The sequence below is a fragment of the Miscanthus floridulus genome, chromosome 1, assembly GCF_019320115.1.
Source record: "Miscanthus floridulus cultivar M001 chromosome 1, ASM1932011v1, whole genome shotgun sequence".
NCBI classification, from domain to species: Eukaryota; Viridiplantae; Streptophyta; class Magnoliopsida; order Poales; family Poaceae; genus Miscanthus; species Miscanthus floridulus.
In genome coordinates, this window is record NC_089580.1 from 92,572,980 (window position 1) to 92,594,819 (window position 21,840).

General features: G+C 49.7%; 3 protein-coding genes across 3 annotated transcripts; all 3 read right to left on the bottom strand.

Annotated features, from left to right (window-relative positions):
• Nucleotides 1-4,560: 4,560 nt before the first annotated feature.
• Nucleotides 4,561-5,372, bottom strand: LOC136489658 (protein TIFY 11e-like). Its single transcript, XM_066486237.1, has one exon. It carries the CDS (start codon nt 5,278-5,280, stop codon nt 4,705-4,707), a length of 576 nt encoding a protein of 191 aa, XP_066342334.1. The 5' UTR covers nt 5,281-5,372; the 3' UTR covers nt 4,561-4,704.
• A 4,026-nt stretch (nt 5,373-9,398) lies between these two features.
• Nucleotides 9,399-10,240, bottom strand: LOC136489666 (protein TIFY 11e-like). The gene has a single exon (XM_066486242.1). The coding sequence runs from the start codon at nt 10,154-10,156 to the stop codon at nt 9,632-9,634; it is 525 nt and encodes a 174-aa protein (XP_066342339.1). The 5' UTR covers nt 10,157-10,240; the 3' UTR covers nt 9,399-9,631.
• A 1,370-nt stretch (nt 10,241-11,610) lies between these two features.
• Nucleotides 11,611-12,592, bottom strand: LOC136489676 (protein TIFY 11e-like). The gene has a single exon (XM_066486248.1). The coding sequence runs from the start codon at nt 12,405-12,407 to the stop codon at nt 11,847-11,849; it is 561 nt and encodes a 186-aa protein (XP_066342345.1). The 5' UTR covers nt 12,408-12,592; the 3' UTR covers nt 11,611-11,846.
• Nucleotides 12,593-21,840: the final 9,248 nt, after the last annotated feature.

A 21,840-nucleotide genomic window follows, 5' to 3' on the forward strand; every position in this document is an offset into this window, starting at 1 on the left:
CCGCCACGAGACGTGCCGGCCAATTCCAGGCACACGCTTAACTTGTCGCACGAAAGCACTATGAGCAGCAAACCAGAATTGCTTGAGCATGTGGTTGGCCTCAAAACAAAAAAAGTCAGCATGTTGCGCACTTGAAAATTTTAACAGGCCGGTGTGTATCATGATCGACACCAAGACGTTTCGCAACTACGCCCGGCTTGACGTATAGTACAGGCTTAGCTCGCCGCACGCCGACGCGAACCAGGCGGTGGTCGTCGATGCAGATTTTTTTTTAATTTTAACACTTTTTGAAACTAATTTTAAATCTAACACGGTCGGTTTTTTTAACTAACACTTTTGGCCGCGCCTATTGTCCTGACGTGGCCAAATGCCTATGCCGCGCCATGCATGGTGGCGCGGCAGCGAGTTGACGTGGCGGCGACCCGAGCACCGAGGAGCGAGGAGCGAGGAGTCCCCGACATAGGCGGCGATGTCCGAGCATCGAGGAGCGAGGAGTCCCTGGCGTCGCTGGCGATGACAGAGCACCGAGGAGCGAGGAGTCCCCGACGTCGCTGGCGATGATCGAGCACCGAGGAGCGAGGAGTCCCCGGCGTCGTTGGCGATGACCGAGCACCGAGGAGCGAGGAGTCCTCGGCGTAGGCGGTGATGTTCGAGCACCGAGGAGCGAGGAGTCCCTGGCGTCGCTGGCGATGACCGAGCAGCGAGGAGTCCCCAGCGTCGACGGCGATGACCGAGCACCGAGGAGCGAGGAGTCCCCGGCGTCGCTGGCGATGACCGAGCATCGAGGAGCGAGGAGTCCTCGGCGTCGCTGACGATGACCGAGCATCGAGGAGCGAGGAGTCTCCGGCGTCGCTGGCGATGTCCGAGCACCGAGGAGCTAGGATTCCCCGGCGTCGCTGGCGATGACCGAGCACCGAGGAGCGAGGAGTCTCCGGCGTCGCTGGCGATGTCTGAGCACCGAGGAGCGAGGAGTCCCCAGCGTAGGTGGCGAGGTCCGAGCACCGAGGAGTGAGGAGTCCCCAGCGTAGGCGGCGAGGTCCGAGCACCGAGGAGTCCCCGGTGTAGGCGGCGATGTCCGAGCACCGAGGAGTCCTTGGCATAGGCGGCGATGTCCGAGCACCGAGGAGTCCTTGGCGTAGGCGACGAGGTCCGAGCACCGAGGAGTGCCCAGCGTAGGCGGCGAGGTCTGAGCACCGACGTAGCTGATGACGTTCGTGCGGTGAAGTGTGCCCACTTAGTCCTCGAGCACGAAGAATCCGAGGGCCGAGGAGTAACCGGCGTCGCTGGCGATGAAGCACGAGCGACGAACAGTCTGGTCGACTGGTCGGCGACGAAGTGAACATTGAGTAGAAACGACCGGCGAACAGTCCGATCAACTGGTCGGCGACGGAGTCCATGAACCAAGCGGGCCAACCAGTTGATCGGTGAAAAAGTCCGAGCACCAGATGGTCCGATCACCTGGACGATGATCCTGCAATACAAACATGTAGAACGGGTAGTACATGATGTACAAATAAATAAACTCTGAAGAAAAATCAGCAATGGTGATGAAACGACGTATGCAGTTCGGCGATCAATTGGAGTAAAAATATATTTATGTTTAATATAAACCGCCCGAACAGTTAGTGTGTAGCCGAGTCTCCAGCCCTAGCTAGCCCATAGTCCATAACGTCGAGCGCGGAGCCCGTGCACATGTAGGAGGAACAAGCGTGACCAAGGAGCCGCTGCCGACCACCCATAACGCAGAGCGCGGAGCCCGTAGCACGTGTAGGGAGGAGCCAGAGACAGAGTCGTCTCTGGAGACGTCCGAGCATCAACGGGACTGTTCGAGGGTTTGAAAAATTGTTTGGAGAGCAAATATGGAGAAAACAGTTCGGAGAAACATTATGGCGATATACGGAGATTGGAGAATATTTAAAATAATATTAAAGCGTGACTTAGCTTTAGACGGAGCGTCTGGTCGACGACGTATGGTGTTATCTGGTCGGCGTTGACGGCGAGCACCTGGCGGGCGGTGAGTTGTCGGTGAAGATGACATCGGAGGTGGTTACGAGATCGGATCTGCTGTCGCAGGGGCTGGGGTAGCAGCGATGAATCATCGTCGTGGACCGGCATGGATCTCCACGAGATTGACGACGAGAATACGTTGTTGATTTGAGGTCCATCTGGCTCACAATGGATCAAGCACACACCTCTACCTGACGCGCCAACTGTGGACAGAATATGCTCGGCAGTCCACCGAGGGGTATCCCGCGATGGTAGATTTGTCGGTGGGGGTGCGCGTAATCAGGAACCAGATGGTGACATAAGGCGCAGAGACAGCGATTTAGACAGGTTTAGACCGTCTGATCGACGTAATATCCTACGTCCTATGTTTTTGGTGTATTGTATTGAATACATGATGTCGAGTAGAGTACCCATGCCTCTCCTTATATATTCTGGAGGGGCAGGGTTACAAGTAAAGTATCATATTTGATACTATACAATGTCTTGCGGTGCACGTCGAGCAGCGCCGTGCACGCCTTGATCTTATGGGCCGGGCCACCTCCGATGGTGTGGCCCATGTCTTGGGGGCCATACCCCCACATAAACTCAATAACTGTACTAAATAAACTACCTAACTTTACTACCTATACTAGCTTACTATATTACCTATACTAACTAAACTAACTAATTTTACTAACTATACTAACTATACTTTAATAATTTTACTAATTTTATTAACTATACTAACTATATTAAGGGAGTACCTCGCTGCAGCACGCTAGACCAGGCCCGAAGGCTCGGGCGCAGGCCTCGGTGGGCAGCCGCCGTTCGTGGCCGGAGGGGGTGGCGCGCCGGCGTGCAGGCGCGGCGGCCGTGCTGTGCTCGACGGCGGACTGGCTGGCGCGGGCGGATGCGGCTGGTTGGTTGGCTGGCTGGCGTGGGCGGACGCATCCACGGCGGCCGGCGTGCTCGGCGGCGGGCTGGCGCAGCCGGATGCGGGTGCGGCGGCCTTGTTGCGCTGCTCAGGTAACGGCGGCTGCTCGGCCACTGGCGGACGCGGGACGCGGCGAGGGTTTTATTCGGCTCTGCCGCACCACGGATCAGGGCGTGGCAGTGCCGCGCCAAGATCGGTGGCGCGGCAGAGCCCTGCCACGTCACCGATCTACGACTCCGATCGCCGCCACATCAACCCGCTGTCTGCCACCATACATAGCGCGGCATAGACATTTAGCCACGTCAGAGCAATAGGCGCGACAAAAAATGTTAGTTTTTTTTAAAAAAACGAACATGATTTAAAATTAATTTTCAAAAAGTATTAAAATAAAAAAAATTCTCAATGCACTGCTCAGTGCGCCGCGTGCCGTCTTGAACCGGGCGCCGCCGACGCACCCATCGTAAGGTTCGTTCCTCAACTCGTTCTAGACCCGCTGGCACGTGCATGATTGCGTGAGATGATTCCAGCTACAGCTAGCTAGTACGCCTACTAACCTACGTTATTATGTCCTATCTCCGTCCTAAAATATCTGTCGTTTTCGCTTCTCGAGAAACAATTTTGATAAAATATATATTACAAAAATATTAATATTTATGATACATAATTTATATCATTGAAAAGATCTTTGAATCTAGTTTTTAATAAATTTATTTGGAGATACAAATATTATACGTATTTTCTACAAATCGAGTCAAACTTGTGGCATGGAAACCAGAAACAACAGATAATATGGGACGGAGGGAGTATTCGCCTATTCTTCGACTCCATCCAGTGATGGGTCCCGTTGCTAATGTTGAAAAAACAAACCGAAATATCATTGGGGCTGATTTGTTGTGAAAGAAAAATATTGTAAAAAATACGGATTATAAGAGAAGCGAACAAGGTTGTGAGAGAAAAATATTGTAAAAAATACGGATTATAAGAGAAGCGAACAGGGCCAATAGGCTATCTTCAGTGGGAGATCCATTGCGAAACCTAAAATAAGTCTTCAACACAATACCTATAGCCTCCAATATAGTACTTATATGAAAAACCTATTTTAGGTCCCGAGAGAGGTATAACCTAAATTTGAGTATCCTCTCTCCTGGAGATCCATTTGTTGAAAGAGTTGTCTTTTGGGTCTTATTATTGGAGAAGACTAAAAATAGTTATTAAACTTTTTGCCTGTAACGTTATCTAAAAGACGAATATATCTTATATTTTTGGTCCTGGAGACAGTCTTACAAAAATTAAACTGGCATGTCGGGAGGAGCTTGGGGAACAACCTGTCAGATCAGTGCTAAGGACTCTATGCGACATGGATCTGCAACTGTGTACAATTAAGGAATTCAAGTTTGCTCAAATCTGGCTTTCATTCAGTACGCCCATGTTTACTAGGGCCTTGTTTAGATTGAAAGTTTTTTCAACCTGATAAATAGTATCACTTTCGTTTTATTTAGCAAATATTATCCAATCGTGGATCAACTAGGCTCAAAAGATTCATCTCGTGATTTCCAACTAAACTGTGTAATTAATTATTTTTTTTACCTACATTTAATACTCTATGCAAGCAGCTAAAAATTGATGTGATGGAAAGAGAGTGAAAAAACTTGGAATTTGGAGGTGATCTAAACAAGGCCTAGTTTCTCTGTACATCCCACTCTTCCTGTAATCCTACTCTACGATTTTTTTTCTTTTCCGAAAAGTACTCTATCAACGAATTAGAAATTGGGCACCAACAGGAATCAGAGCGCGAGCTTGAGGTGGTCAGGGCAGGCGTCGCTGGCGTCCGGTCGCCGATACGGCTCCGCGCGCGCGGCGACCCGGACCTTGCGCTTCTCCATGAACCGCTGCAGCGACGCCGTCCTCGCGACTGGCAGCAGGTCGTCGGCGGCCGCAGAGGCGGAGACCTGCCCGCCGCCGCGCTTGGCACCGGCGGTCGCCTCTGTTGCTGCACCTTCTTGCGCTGCTGCTGCGCCGCCGGCAGCGAGGAGAAGCAGGCCCGCCGCCTTGTCCACCGGGACGTCGTCGAGCACCAGCACGCGCCCTCCGTACACGATGGTCATCATCTGCGCCGGCGCCGGCGCCGCTTGAGCCAGGTGGTCCAGGCCGTCGTCGGGGCTGCAGGCGTCGGAGACGTCGGCGCCCGGCATCAGCAGGAGGGGGCGCACTGGCACGGCTGCCGGCCTCGCGTGCGCGTGCTTCCTCTCGGCTTCGGCCGCCTTCACGTACTGGCTGAGCGCCCCGCACGCCGCCGCGAACCGGCTTGTCGCCGCAGCGGCGCCGCCCGTGCCTACTGGAGTTAAAGCTGCTGCCGCCATCACCGGTGATGAGCTGCTGCCTGCCGCTGCCTTGGGTTGGGAGTTGGGACCTTGCTTTGCTTCCCGGTTTCGTGAGGAGGAATTCTTTGGTTTGGCTTGGGCTTTTGGGTTGGGAGCTCGATTTTATAGGTGGGACTGGAAGCGAGGAATCGTCGGGGACATGGGTGTGAAACCGCGCGCGCGGCGCGGTGGGTCGTCGGCACGAAAAACACGTGAAAGTTGCGGTGGGAGCAGCATAAATAAAAGTATAAAACTACCAGCCGGTGGACAGCGGCATGCACAAGTGGTGCAGTGGACGACTTGGCCGACTGGCCGTGGTCCCCGTGCTGGGACCGTCGGACATTTGCAGTTGCAGGCAGATTATCACAGAGGTACCTCACAAATCACAATCATCATCACATACGTCGTGCCGCAGCCGCACCGTACAATTACATATACTCCATCCGTCCTATATTATCTGTCGTTTTCGGTTTTCGTGCCACAAGTTTGACTCGATTTATAGAAAATACGTACAACATTTGTATCTTTAAATAAATTTATTAAAAAACTAGATTCAAATATCTTTCCAATGATACTAATTATGTACCATAAATATTAATATTTTTAATATATATTTTTATCAAAGTTGTTTCTCGAGAAATGAAAGCGACAGATATTTTGGGACGGAGGGAGTACTTGCCATACATCACTCTTGCCAAGCGGGCAGAAGCCAATATAAAATTTTGGCCAAAAAAAAAACAAGCCAATATAAGCTAAGGGGTTGTTTGCTTCTGGGCCTCACCTCGCCTCGCCACAGCAGCAGGTTAGGGCACGTACAATGGGTCTCTTGACTCCGTCCCTTCGTTGCCGTTTTTACAAAAATCCCCTGTCGAAGCCTGGAGACGGAGCCAGCGTCGCCTAGCGAGGCGACGGAGGCTGCCCGTGCTCCGATGCTGAGAAGACGACCCGAGCAGCGTTATACGATGCCATCTTCCCGACTCGACGGAGCGTAGATCCGGGGCGCTCGCGCGGGCGGGAGGGAGCCGTCGCGCCAAAATATTCTTCAGCGACAGTGCTCGAGATGTCCGCGCAAAGGCACGTCATCGGCAGCAGCGGCGGCGGCGGCAGTCCACGCAAAAGTGGATCGGCGGCGGCCCGCTCGGCCGCTCCCTCGATCGCGTAGCGGCTTCGCGTTGGGGGCGGATGCGGACGACCTCCAGCTGCTGCCGCACGGAGGATCGGAGGATCCCTGCACTGGGCATTGGCGGCGACGGCACCGCGTCCCGCTCCGGCATGCTCTTTGACCACGCCGTCTCGGTCCCGGGCGCGGCAGCCAAGCTATCTCACATGTGCGAACCCCGTATCTGTCTTCTGATTCAGGCACGGGTTGTGATGGACTGATGGTGGTGTCTTTCTATGCAGAGAAACAATGCTGGTATACTACTCTATGATACATGTATTTGTATTCTGAAAACTCAAGAAGGATCTGTCTTCCACTATCAAAGCTCGGCCAACACATAGGAAACTCAAGAAGGATCTAATCGAGCACATATGGCAACGCTATGGAAACAAAGGAAATTAGATAAAAGACGTTGCATCTATATGAAATATAATTATTATATTGATGGTTTTTAAAAAAAATTATAACCATATTGCTCTTATTTATCTTTGATACATTTTCTATCAAATAGCCACGTAATGGTATACAAAAATTTATTTATAGTTGATTCTAACTACATGCAAAACATTAAACAGTTTAGAAACCGACCCCCTGTCTGTGGGTTGTATGACCTGTCTTTATACCTGTCTGTATGATAGATTCGAGACGCTTAGAGACGAACACATGTATGTGGGTTGTATATGCCCCTAGGCAGCCATGCCCATACGGGACAGTGTTTGGTTGATTATTAACCTTAGGCTCCCACAACTTTTAATGCAGTAGTGATTCTCGCCACAAGTGTGGCGCAGGTTTTTTCCGCCTCCGCCACAATTTGGCGTGGCATATCTCGGCTGGAACCAAGCAGCCCCTAAAAAAGCACGTGGTTTCGAATTTTGATACTATGAAATTTATTCATTGTACTCCCACCACTCTCGCTTCTCGATGTGTTAAATATTCTTTATTTAGACTAAATACATATAAAAAGTATTAATGTTTATAATGCATAATAAGTATCATTAGATAATATATTTTTTATAATAAATGTAATTGGAGAGTGTAGACAATGTCTTCTATAAACTTAGTCAAACATAATTTTTTTTTGACTCCTCGTGAAGTGAGATCTATATTCTTTTTGGAATAGACGGAGTACCTTGAAATAAGACATCGTCTTTCAAAGCCCCTGGCTCAGAGTTTTTTTTTCCATCACAATGAGTCAAAAAGAAAAACAAGTCTAGTTTCCCCTACCTTTTCCTATAGCTTGGTTCATTTAGGAATATGCTTGGTTAGCACAACTCTAACTCAAAGTTTTATGGTAGATATATATGTAGTTTCAAAGCCAAATTAAAGATGTTTAAGTACATAAATGATTCATATTGATGCATGCCTTGGACCATTGTCGTACCTCTAGCCCAAAGAGTTATTAGACTCAGTTTTGAGAAATTCATGAATCTTTTGGAGCTAGAAATTTACTAAACATGGAACTACAAGTTAGTATAAATTTCGAATGCTTGCATACTTGACGTGACATACGTTTCGCATTTTCTTTTTCATAAAGGCGTGTTCATTTTTCTTTTGTTGTTCGTGGTAAAGGAGCGTGGCTTTTTTGAATTGAATGATGGAAGGAACGTGTCTTTATATACTCTGTTTGAAATCGATCGGAGGCACTAGCTAACTATAGTACGTAGAAGAAGACGAGTAAATTAAAACAACTGCGTGGAAAAGAGGCGGACTACTCGACTAGCAAAGCAACACAATTACACAACCCAGTTGAACTCGGGCTGACCACACACCCCCACAGAAAAAGTTCACCGGTTTGACGGTTTCGTTGCCGATTTTTGTTTGGATTGGAAAAAGACGAAGGCGACCCGCAAGCCTGCACGTGCGAACTTAGGCCGACGGAGGGAGGAATGGAAGGAGGATGCGTGCGTGCTGCTGTCTCACGCGATGTGCCGGCCCGCGGGGCACACGATCGATTGACCTCCGCCAGCCCGACCGCGCACCGCCGCGCCAAAGTAAATCCAACGGTAAGCCGGAAGAAGCGGCCGGTACGGTGCATGTGCAGCGGGAAGCTCCGACAGAGTTTCAGGCGTGTCACATGTGCGAGGGATTCTTCTTTCGTAAGAAATTGTAACCCTAAACCTCTTCCTAATCCTTGGTTTGTAGAAAGATGTGAAAAAATTTATCTCCAACAACCCTTAATACAATCTCCTAATATTTTAGGAGTCAAGAAAAATCCCCCTCATCCGCGTAACTTTACACGCCGCAGACTCACGCGTATCTCCGTGACGCAAAGGTCGCGACGTTTTCTTTCTTCCCGCGCCCTTCCTTTGCCGCGGTTTTCGTCGTCGTGCCATTGTTCTTCATTGAGCGCAGAGGATCTTCACCGTCGCCCACCAAGGAAGAGGTAAAAACTCCATCGATCTACTGCTCTGTTATGGTATTTTGCCGTTCGTTGGTCTTATCCACGCCGCCGCCTCCAGGATTGGCCGTCGCCGCCGCCGGGATTGGCCGCGTGCTGTTTCTCTGTGAGATGCCCAGGCCGCGTGCTGTGTCTCTGTGCCACGTCCTGGCCGCCTGCCTCTCTGCCTGTGTTATGTGAATTTGGTTTCTTCGGCCCCGTTTGTGTGCCCTTAAATCTGGCTTGATCCGTTTCTTTTTTCATCCGAAACAGTATTTTTCTCTCATAAATTTCTCTAAAATTCCTTCAAACCATCCAAATTCCTTGAACCGTATCATCCTACCAGGGCCTTCGTAGCTTGTCTTGGTGGCCGGCAGGCAGCATTTTTTTTTGTTTTTTTTTTGTTGCATTGGACTACTTGCCTGCATGGTGCTATGGTACTCCTTGCCTGCATGGTACTGTGCTCTGCTGCTCTGCTGATGGCCAGCTGCTGCTCCTACTAGATGGCCGGCTAGGAGCTAGCGAGTTACGGCGGCGGCAGGGAGGTCGCGGCGTGAGAAAGGGTTCGGCGTGCCCCCTGTGCACTCCCGCGACAAAAAAAAAAGTTATTTATTAGAAACTCTTGGAGATGTTTTTTCTCTCCTAATATCTTTTCAGAAGTTGTAAAACTACACGTTTTTAGGAGGAAAAAATAAAAAACTCTTGAGATGCTCTTAGATACTAGTAGAGTTTTTCCTCTGTACAATCGACTCTTCCTACACTTACATACAGTACGCTACGAACACCTATAGTAGTAGTAGTAATAACAGGCTGTATCAGAGCGTGAGAGCTAGATGGTCCGGGAACGACGACGCCGCCGCGGCGGCGGCGGCATCCGCCGGACGGCTGTATGGCGAACCGCGCTTGGCGACCCGGCCCTTGCGCTTCTCCATGAACTGCCGCAGCGACGCCTTCCTCGCCATGGGCAGCAGGTCATCATTTCGCAGCACCCGTGGCGCGGCGCCTTGTTGCGCGGCGGCCGCGAGCCGGAGCAGCGCGGCGGCCTTGTCCGCGGGGACGTCGTCGAGCACCACCACCCGGCCGCCGTACGAGATGGTCAGCTGCTCGCGCTCGGCGCCTGATCCGCCTCCTCGGGGCTCGGGCTCCTCCTCTTGCGTGGTGGATAGGTCCGCGCCGGGCATCAGAGGGAGTACCGCTACTACCGTGCCCGCCGCCGCTGGCCGCGGCTGCTCCACCGTCGTCGTCGCCACCGCTGATGCCGCTTTCACGTACCGGCTCAGCACGTCGCACGCCGCCGCGAACCGGGCGCCGTGGCCCTGGACGCTCCCCGCCGTTGCCATTATCTTGGGTTTCTTTGCTTCGCGCTGTGTAATTAGGCGAGAGCTTTTGCTGCTTCTTGATCCTGTCGCGCTGGGCCTGGGAATTGGGACGGAGGAGTTGTATGTGACGGATGGTTTCGGGAGGAGATTTTTATATAGACGGGTGGGGGGAGTGGGAACGACGGAATCGCGCGGTGCGTGCCGTGTGAAACCGTGGTTTTGGGTCCTCACCTGTTTCTGCCTCGACCAACACGTGATGGTTTGGGAGGCTGATTGCTGCGCTGCCTGAATGGCGCGCCGCTATGTTTAGGAAATCGGACGTGCTGGTTCTGGTTGGTTGCCGTGGGTGGGGTTGCTGGGCTGTGGGCTCCGCTCTGTGTCTTGATGGTTTTATGCGTGGCTCCGCTCTGTGGATAGGTATTGTACTATGATGATATTTTCTTTGCTATATATATAATTTTTTTTATGATGTTTCTCATCACTTTGAGCACATCCTCGGCCCACTGGAAAAGAGAGAAGCTTGACACGGTGGTTCCGCGAGAACACCTCTAAAAGAGATGAGTCGTTTTTTCTATTTCAAAGTAAATCAATTCCTATAAATCATCCTGCAAGTCAAACTATGACTAATTTTATAGGAATGAATAGTAATATCTATGACACCAACATCATGAAAATATGCATGTTATTGCATATCTATTTATGCTAGCTAATTTGTTGTCATAAATATTAGTACTCTACGGATCGAACTGAAATAACTTATAAAGTTCATTTAATTTGGAATAGAGGGAGTGCCTTATCTAGCTCCTGGTGAAGCAAGTTGTTGGAGAGAGTGAATAAATAAATTAATTTAAAAGATACTAATAATTCTAGAGTAACGTGAACAAAGCTAAACTTAATGGCAGTAAGTTGGACCTTTCCTATTTACAAAATGGCACCAAAATACCTAAAATAAATAAGAAATTTAACCCAAATTTAAAACATCTTTCTAGAAGATGGTGTGACAATAATCGTCATGTTCGCTTGGCTTATAATAAGCCGTACTTTTTCAGTCAACGAACAGTATTTTTCTCTCACAACAAATCAGTCATCAGTACTTTCAGCCATGACATCCGGACAAATAAGGTTCAAAAGAAGGCATCTAGTGTGTAGCGATTTCTTTCGTGGATGACGCCCAATGTCCGTATTGCCATGAACTGCCAATTAATAAACTCTCGATTTTCTGATTAACGGCCTTGTTCTTGAGACATGGCATTTTTTTTTGTCTCCCTTACCTTGTATATAAAAACTGAACTGAACTGAACCACACGCAAACTTCCACCATATTCTACTGAAATGTTAGCTATATTCCAGACTAGCTCCGACATTCTTTAAGTTTAACATGTTATAAACATGATGAAATACGAACTTTTGCTTGCGTGTCGTCATCGAAAGAGCTGTTAACAAAGAACACATAGCGTATATTTATGGACTTGCTAGTAGTGTGTCAAAGTCAATGCCAAGTGTGACATTTCTACTTTGGCCAATAACAATCGTTCAAAAAAAAGGGCAACTTGCATTCATCATATATAATTATAATTTCCTACAGGCTACAGAGCTAAGCTGAACTTTCCTATATATACACTACACGCCAATACGACGTCGTCGACGCGGAAAGTGAAGTCCAGTACGCGGCGGCGACGGCGAGATGGCGACGCCGACGCCGACGCGGGCATCAGCACGCGCACCCTCCTGGAGCACCAAGGCCGAGCCAGGAGGACCCCGCGTCTTGTTCGCCCGCCTGCAGGTTCCGTCGTTCCTCGTTGGACGACGCCGGGGCCGGGCGGGCGGCAGCGTAGGGCGCGCGCGCGACGAGCCTGTCCCGCCTCTTCTCCATGAACCGCTGCAGCGACGCCTTCCTCGCCACTGGGATGTCGGTGGTCGTCGTCACTCCGGCTCCGGGCAGGTCTGGCCGTGGCCGCTCGGCGACGAGCACCAGCTCGGCCACCCTGTACGAGGGGAAGTCGTCGAACACCACCGCGCGGTCGCCGTACATGATCGTCAGCTGCGCCAGTTGCGTCGCCTCGGCCTCGGGCTCCTCCTCCCTGACGTCCGGCGTGACGTCGGCGCCCGGCATCAGCAGCATCGTCGTAGGCGGCGCCGTGGTAGGAGCCGCTGCCGCCGCCATCGTCGTCTTGCCAGCGGTTGCGGCCTCCGCCTTCTTGACGCACCGGCTGAGCACGCCGCACGCCACGTCGAACTGCCGCCGGCCGCTGAAACCCACAGGCGGTGCCATCTCGATCGTGACCCCAAGAAGAACAACCACCGAATAAGAATTGCGACTGAGACTGTGTGCGCACGTTGGTATTGCCTTCCAATTCCATTCGGCTGAACGCCTCGACAGTTATATAGGCAAATTGGCGGAGACCTCGATCGTGTGGCGATCCCTGCGGGTGGCGTGGGGTGGTTCCGCTCCATCCGCACGACGCCACGACGAGAACGTGGCGACATGAAAGGTGGAGGCGGAGGCTGCCGCATATTTTAGTCGGCCACACGACTCACACATGTATGACGGGGCGTGCTATGAGGCTTTTTTTTTTTTGATCTGTCTAGTCAAAACCCGCGTGATTTGAAACCACCCATCACCCAAGTGACAGATGGCTCGAAAACACTCGAATGGACAAAACAAAAAGAATCGAGTGTTTTGAAGCCAGCCATCACCCGAATTTCAAAACCACAGGATCTACATCTAAGGGACCAGATTATAAACAAATTAACAGATAATATTTTTTAAATGCAAATTAAATAAATACAACTGCAAAACCATAGAAAAAAATACACATTGCATGGAAAAAAAATTGCAGATAATTTCTATGAAAGGCAAATAGGAAGAAATCCAAATAAATCAAATCAAACATACAAAAAAAGAAGATTGCAGATAGTTTGTATGAAAGGCAAATTGGAAGAAATTCAAATAAATCAAATCAAACATACAAAAAGAAGATTGCAGATAATTTCTATAAAAGACAAATTGGAAGAAATTCAAAATAAATCAAACCAAACATACAAAAAAGAAGATTGCAGATAATTTCTATGAAATGCAAATTGAAAGAAATTCAAATAAAACAAATCAAACATACATATAGAAAAAAGGCAAAAAAAAAGATCAGATAATTGTTCGAGTAATTTTGGCCGTGCGCGCAGCGCGTTTTTTGGCGGTTTCGGTTCGTTTCCGCGCGCGGGTGCGCCTCCGCTGTCGCCCATAGTTAGCTTTCCTTGCTTTCGGCACGGGTATCACAACTCCAGCAAGCTGGCACGGGCACGTCTGGACCTCTCCCTGTTACGCGCACAAACACACCTTAAATGCGAGGGTTGGCGAACACTCAAAGCGGAGACCAGCGCAAATTGTGATCATGAATTGTGTATCTATAGTTGATGGAACTTGTCTATCGGGTTTCTAAGTCTCCAATCTATCACGGGCTTTTGTATTTTTGTATTTTAAATTATTTATGATAAGTAGGTTCTTGTATTTTTTTAACCTTGAGGGCTTACACTTGGTAGACGTGTTAGGGTACCTTTCTTATACTCATCGCATATGTTAAGATATTAGGAGATTATTAGTTATAAGATTTATTGTTCAGTCGGCACCGTTACAGCAAGTACATCCGGGATAAGGGATTGTCTCACCTTGCTGTACGGACCGTGACGACTAAAGAAGGGGGTGAATAAAAAAACTAACTCTAAATTTTGACCTCTTTTTCTAATCCTTCCAAAACCTATGCAATAGATAAACTATTTAAAAGTGTAACTACGGTTTTGCTAGTATGTTGCTATCTCTACCGAAAAAGGAGTAATACAATTAATATAAACGCGGAAGCTAAAAAGCAAGGTAGAGATATGCAAACTCCCGTCGACGACTCCGGTATTTTTACCGAGGTATCGAGAAGCACGCAAGCTTCCCCCTAGTCTTCATTGGAGCCCATCGCAAGGAATCCCTCGCAAGGGCGAAGCTCCCGGTCGGGTAACTCCGTGGATGGCCTTGGGCCTTCCCCACGCGCAAGTGGGTCTCCGACGTGCCTTCTAGCAAGCCTCTCCCGGATGCTCCCCGCCGTCTTCACTATCAAGCTTCCGGCCGAAACGCCGCAGGCCTTGTTCCCTCCGGTACACGGTGGCAGCCACACCACACACGCGGTTGGTGTGATCTCCCAAGACTACAAGCCCCTCCGATGTACAACAATGGTACGCGCAAGCATCGAGTGGTAAGAGGTATGCAAACCTCACTAAACACTAGACCTAAACCTAGAGCAATCGCATAAGCGGTGGTCTAATAAACCTAAGCACTTCGCAAAGCACCTACGCTAATCACCTAATGAATCACTAAGCACTATGCAAGTGGAGATCACTAAAATGGTGTATCAATACCCTTGATATGTTTTCTCAGCTCCATTTACTTCAAATGGCCGGTTGGGGGTCTATTTATAAGCCCCACTGAGAAAGTAGCCGTTGGGTACGAAATCCCGATTTTCTGTTACTGACCGGACGCTGATCACGTCCTGACCGGACGCGTCCGGTCGTCCCGATCGTTGGAGCCGCGATCAACTAATCGGACGCTGCCAACATCCAGTCACATGCCACCGGACGCGTCCGGTCATAATTTCGCCGCTTTAGAACCTTTCTGTACTCGATCGGACGTCGAAGTCCTGCGTCCGGTCGACTTGTCGCCAGCGTCCGGTCGCGCCTGCTATTGCCGAGCCTCTTGATCGGAGCGTTCGGTCGCTTTTTGCCAGCGTGCGGTCACCTCTGCGAGCTCATTTCTTCATGATCTTGTGTCCGGCTTGGTTCCTATTTTCGTGTTTGGACTTTGCTTGATATCTTGGGTCTTCTCTTGTGCTTCTAAGGTCTTGCTTATGGTGTTGATCATCGAATCATCACATCGTCTTCGTCCAAGTCACGTCTTGCACCCTATTGGACTACAAAACAATCACTTGCAAATTCATTAGTCCAATTTGGTTGTGTTGGTCATCAAACACCAAAATCCAAAGTAAATAGGCTTAGGGTCCATTTTCCTTACACTTTCTTTTGGAACCATGGGTGCAAATGTCTTTTTACGTTTGAGATAGCAACACCTAAAAAAACCTAGTGCACATCTAGAGAGAACTTGTATACATTTTTATAAGTGGTTTTTGCCCTTAGTTTTTAAGTGACTAAATTCACCCCTCATCTTCCACGGCACGGTCCCCTTCAGTCGAATGTAAACGTTATTACGTGGAATGCATGTCACATAAGTACTTCAGAAACTCTACAAGACATGTTGGCTTTTATAGGCGATTTTTTGATGACAACTGTGCTAATTGTCATCGGAACATTTTGTTTATAATGGTTTCCAACAATTAGTTCACCTTAATGACGAAAATATATCGTGTGTCATTGATGCCAACCCAAAAATCATCATATCATATTTGTGATGATTATTATGACAATTCTTGTCTATCATAATTGTCATCCAAAATACTTCGATGTCATGACACAATAGCATCTTCTATAAAAAAAGTGTCTCCACAATTTATATTTTGATATGTAGTTTTCATATTTTCTAAATTTATCACCTTGTTTGATGCATCCATCTCACATCTCAATTTTTTTTTGTGATAGAAGACATAAATAAATCAATGTATTTTTTCTCAAGTATTTATTTTTTTATCAATATTTGGTTAAATAGCTGTAATAGCCCAAATAAAAACAAGCTTAAGAGAACTATTGTTATACGACAATCACATTTTTCCCTTTCCTTTTTTTCCATTGTTTTGCCCCTCATGTTGATGCATGCAATAATCCTTGGTCATGTGATAAAAGTTGCAAGAAAAAATATTTAAATCATTTGTCAAATATTTTGGGCACCAAACTATTTGATAAAATTCCCATAATGTCTTAATCAAGTTTGAACTAAGTTCAGCTTCTTTTGGATTTGCAAAGTTCTAAAAAATGAAAAAGAACTTACTCTATATCCCTATCTTGGCCTAGACTGGTTTCCTTCCGTGGCCCATCTTTTTCCCTCTCCGGGTTGCCTAACCCGCTCCTTGTCTTTTTATTTCTTCATAGGCCGGCAACTCCTCCCCTCTGGCCTGCCAATGGCCGAAGTCAGCCCACCAGTCCTTTCCGATCAATCTTCCTCCAGACTGTCCTCCTCTTGCATTGGAGTATACAATTTTTCCGCCACCTAGTCGCTCGGGCTCTCGGGAAACTTCTCCTCTTGTTCCCTGCTACAGGTCAGAAGGGCGGCGGAGCGTCGATCTCTCTCCCGACGTCGATCTCGTCGGCTCCTCCTCGCATCCGGTGACCGTTCTAGTGCCGGAGGTGGGGAGGAGCCGTGGGATCGATGGCCGGTGTACATACCTTAAGCCTTGTTAGCTAGTTTAGGGTTAGGGTTCTTCGCTTCGTCGATGGCGGCGCAAAGATTAGTAGGTCCAGGTGGTGCTTGCAGGGTGGAGGTGGCACTGTGTCCATGGAATAAGCTTCTTCGGATCCTTGTCCTCCTCGCTGGTGAGTGCTCCGGTGCCAACGAAGAGCTGCAGAGGTGTGAGTTCGCTGCATCCAGAGACCTGGCTGCTCCAGATCTCGTCAGGTTCTCTTCTTGTCCCTCCCTCGTCTCCGTCGGCGTTTGCACCGGTGATGCTGGCTTCTCCGGCGGGAGCCTTGGGAGGTATGTCTACCAACGTGCCAAGAAATCAGATTGGATTTTGTTTTCCACCTGTTCTGGTGCTTTAGTTCCCCTTTGGGTTGTGTCGTCGTCCGGTGAGCCGGGGTTGCTGGCGGTTCTTGAGGCGCCAGATTCCTTGTCTCCCGGCGATGCGATGGCCGGTGGCCATCTTCTTCAGCCAGGGCGTTCAGCGATTATAGAGCATGTCGATGTGTTCGATGTGCTGCTCATGGCGGCAACGAAAAATGTTTCTTCGTCGGGATGGAGGTCGGCTTCAAGTTGCAAATACGGTGTGTCCTCCCGATCCTTTGGTGCGATGGGAGCGCGCCGTGTGGCTGCTCCGACCGCTGACGGCCAACACGACCGGGAGAATCTTGCAAGGACTAAGCTGTATCTTTTCTTTCCTTCAAGGATGTCTTTGTAAGGACTGAAATATAAACCCGGTTAAAAAAAAAGACTGTCCTCTTCGTACGTACGTGAAAGACCATCACTACAGCATCTCCTCACTCTCTTGCGCTATCATGGTCCCACCTTGCAGCAGATCGAGAAAGTGTGGCCAAAGCATGTCCGGATCCTCTGCACCTAGAGCTCGTACCCTCTCTCTCCCTCTCTTCCCTTAGACGTTGACTAGCATCAAGGGACTTCGTTTGCAGTGGCGGAGGGGGAAGAAAATTGAAGGTGTCAATTTTTTTAAAGTCAACTACAGTTGATACAAAAAATGAAATTTCAAATGGATTTTCGTCACCCCCCTTCTTTTCGCCTAGGTTCTGTTCGGCTTACCTCATATTCGGCTTATTTGGCTTCTTTTTTCAGCCGTAACAGTATTTTTCTCTCACAACAATTCAGCCAGAACAGTGTTTTTCAGCCAATTTCAACCAAGTTTCAGAACAGTGAATAGGGCCAAACAGTCGAACAGAGAGTTTCTAGACGCACCATTACTACATAATCATGAATGTAGTCAATTTGATTGCTAATCTAGCGTAATCATATCAAATTATTTGCAACAACTGTGAAAAAAATTGGGATCCAAGAAACACAACCTGTAGCAGGCTAGCAGCAACAGGCGGAGGCGCGGAGATCTGCAAGACGACGACGGGCACCACGACGACGTGCTGCAACCTTCAAATCGGTGAGTGTATTACTCGGCTGTTGGCCGCCTGGGCGTAGCATTCGCATTCGGAGATGCGAGCGCTGAATCAGTTCGATCGGGCGGCGACGGTGGTCGGCCACCTTGTTGCTAGCTCGCTGTCCACGCGACCATGCCCCACCAAACCTTTTTTTTTGTTGGTACAACTTTAGACGCACAAACCACGCACTCCACACTTACACCTTACGCGCACAAACGCGTGCGAGTCCGTACACACACTGCTACAGATTTACTTATTACTATCGCCACTTTCACTGTCGTAGCGATAGAAACGACTGTGTTATGCTTTCACTACCGGTTGGACTGATAGTGAGGCCTCCTGAGGAAGAAAACCGACAGTTAAAACTTTTACCACCGACGGTTTAACAATAGATGCGGCAGTGGTATTTTCTCAGTCATATGAAAAGCCGAGCCGACTGGGATACGTGTTATGACCGTCGGCTCTACATGACTGTTTGGTCTTTCGGCAGTGAAGTCAGCGCGAGTTATTTCCCAACTACCCACAATACAGTTGCATCACCATTACTTGCACTTCTTCATCTTCAAGGTTGGCCTACTTAACCAGGGTCTGGATGCACATCTTGGGTTCAATCCACACACTCGTGAGCTTCTGTATCTTTCCTCATCGCCAAGAAGTGCTTCGTCTTCATCCTTGCACCTCTCACGGCCTCGGTCCTCCTGGCCGTGAGAGGTGCAAGATGGAGATAAAGCACCTCACAGGGTAAGGCCTTCAAGATTGGGTGCTTTAGATTCTATAACATTGCTGCCTGTGAGGATCGAGCTGCAGATTTGCATCCCTTGATCCTCAGAGGTAGCAAGACTACGAAATATAAAGCACCTCACTGAGATGTTGGTGCAAGTTTTGTGAGGTGCTGCCAATGAACATGAGCTTGACCTTGATGATTGCAAATCTTCATACAGATCTTGTGTTAACAGAAGATCTGCAATCATCTGGTTCTCTCCTGTTCAAGAGCTCCATACTTGATTGGGGTGCTTAAAGTTTGCGAGGTGCTCATTTTTCAAGATTGAGTGCTTATATTCTATCTTGCAGCTCTCACGGTCAAGAAGCAGATCACATCCCTTGACCGTGAGGGTTGCAAGATGGAAGGTAGAGCACCTCACTGAGAATGAAGTTTTGCGATGTGCTGCGTCGTTTCTTAGATTTCATAATCTTTATACCTTGGAGGATCTGTTGCTTTGTATGTGCAAACCGTCTGTCGATAAAAGATGCTCGGCAGTCCATCGAGGGATATCCCACAATGGTAGATTTGTCGTAGAGGTGAGCGAGATTAGGAGCGAGATGGTAATACAAGCACCAAGACACAAGATTTAGACAGGTTCGGCCATTAGTATGACGTAATACCTACATTCTGTATTCTGATGTATTGCATTAAGATGTATGGATCGTTGTGTCCACTAGGGGACCCCTGCCTCTCCTAATATACTCTAGAGGGGCAGGGTTACAAGGAAAGTAGCCTATTTGGTACTATACAATATCTTGCGGTGCACGGCGAGCAGCGCCGTGCATGCCTTGATCTTGTGGGCTGGGCCACCTCTGATGTTGCAGCCCATATCTTGTCTTGTGGATACCGGGGGCCATACCCCCATAGCTAGTCCCCGAGCCTGACAGTAGGTGACGTAGTCACGTGGTGCCAGGGTCAGAAAGTAGAAGACTAGCCGAGCAGGCAGGCAGTCCCCGAGTGTAGCCACGAGATGAGAAAAGCGCACATTCACGCAAGGTGAAGTGTGCCCACTTAGTCCCCGAGCCTGCTGGAAGATGAAGAATGAATCTTGTAGCAGTGTCAAAGAAAAAGAAGTCTGAATGCTTGCCAACGTCGTCTGACATGCGCGTATCAAGACCCTAGACGTGCTGCCCAAGATCAGCACCCTGATCCAAACAACGTGGAGCAGCTTGATAGCACACCGATGAGACGTAGCAAGATCCGAGCACCGAGGAGTCCCCGGCATAGCCGGCGATGTCCGAGCACCGAGAAGCGAGGAGTCTCCGGCGTCGCTGGCGACGACCGAGCATCGAGGAGTCCCCGGCGTCGCTGGCAATGACCGAGCACTGAGGAGCGAGGAGTCCCCGGTGTCACTGGCGATGACCGAGCACCGAGGAGCGAGGAGTCCCCGACGTCGCTGGCGATGTCCAAGAACCGAGGAGCGAGGAGTCCCCGGCGTCGCTGGCGACGACCGAGTGCCGAGGAGTCCCCGACGTTGCTGGCGATGACTGAGCACCGAGAAGCAAGGAGTTCTCGGTGTCGCTGGCGATGTCCGAGCACCGAGGAGCGAGGAGTCCCTGGCGTCGCTGGCGATGACTGAACACCGAGGAGCGAGGAGTCACCGGCGTCGCTGGCGATGTCCAAGCACCGAGGAGCGAGGAGTCCCTGGCGTCGCTGACGATGACCGAGCACTGAGGAGCGAGGAGTCCCCGACGTCACTGGCGATGACCGAGCGCTGAGGAGCGAGGAGTCCCCGGCGTAGGCGGCGATGTCCAAGCACCGAGGAGTCCCCGGCGAAGCTGGCGAGGTCCAAGCACCGAGGAGTCCCCGGCATAGCTGGCAATATCCAAGCACCGAGGAGCGAGGAGTCCTCGGCGTCGCTGGCGACGATCGAGCACCGAGGAGCGAGGAGTCATCGGCATCGCTGGCGATGTTCGAGCACCGAGGAGTCCCCGGCATAGCTGGCGATGTCTGAGCACCGAGGAGTCCCCGGCGTAGCTGGCGATGTCCGTGCGGTGAAGTGTGCCCACTTAGTCCTCGAGCACGAAAAAACCGAGCGTCGAGGAGTCCCGGCGTAGCTAGTGATGAAGCACGAGCGGCGAACAGTCTGGTCACTTGGTCGGCGGCGAAGTGAACATTGAGTAGAAGCGACCGGCGAACAGTCCGATCAACTGGTCGGTGACGAAGTCTATGAACTAAGCGGTCCGACCAGTTGATCGGTGGAGAAGTCCGAGCACCAGGTGGTCCGATCACCTGGACGATGACCCTGTAATACAAACATGTAGAACAGGTAGTACATGATGTAAAAATATATGAACTATGGAGAAAAAAATAGCGTATGTAGCTTGGCGATCAGTTGGAGCGAATATGTATTTAATATAAACCGTCCGAACAGTTAGTGTGTAGCTGAGTCTCTAGCCCTAGCTAGCCTGTTAACCTTAACGCAGAGCGCGGAGCCCGTGCATGTGTAGGAGGAACAAGCATCGCTAAGGAGCTGCTGCCGACCACCTATAACACAGAGGGCAGACGCTCGTGCACGTGTAGGGAGGAGCCGAAGACAAGGCCATCTCTGGAGGCGTCCGAGCATCAATAGGACTATTCGGGGGTTCCGAAAATCGTTTGGAGAGCAAACATGGAGAAAATAGCTCAGAGAAACATCATGGCGATATACGAAGATTGGAGAATATTTAGGAAAATATTAAAGCGTGACTTAGCTTTAGACAAAACGTCTGGTCGGCGATGTATGGCATTATCTGGTCGGCGTAAGGATGGACGTCTTCAACCTGGTTGATGAATTTGCCCCTTAGGGCATCTTGGAAGGTGACGGCGATGTTGGTGAACTCGAAAGGTTGGGCCGTAACCCCTGAGTTTCTCGAGTAGCCTCCAATAGATCTGATCGATGGATGCAATCACATCGTCATTGTTGATCTGCCTCCTCTGGTAGCGAGGAAGCGGGCGGCGAGTTGTTGATGAAGGCGACCTCAGAGGCGGTTCTGAGATCAGATCTGCAGTTGCGGGGGCTGACGTAGCCAGTGATGAATCATTGTCGTGGACCAGCATGGATCTCCACGAGATTGATGACGAGAACGCGCTGTTGATTTGAGGTCCATCTGGCTCACCATGGATCAAGCGCACTCCCCTACCTGGTGTGCCAATTGTCGAC

Excerpts from the sequence above, each read along its gene's own strand:
- LOC136489658 (XM_066486237.1), bottom strand. The coding sequence starts at position 5,280 with ATGGCGGCAGCAGCTTTAACTCCAGTAGGCACGGGCGGCGCCGCTGCG.
- LOC136489666 (XM_066486242.1), bottom strand. The coding sequence starts at position 10,156 with ATGGCAACGGCGGGGAGCGTCCAGGGCCACGGCGCCCGGTTCGCGGCG.
- LOC136489676 (XM_066486248.1), bottom strand. The coding sequence starts at position 12,407 with ATGGCACCGCCTGTGGGTTTCAGCGGCCGGCGGCAGTTCGACGTGGCG.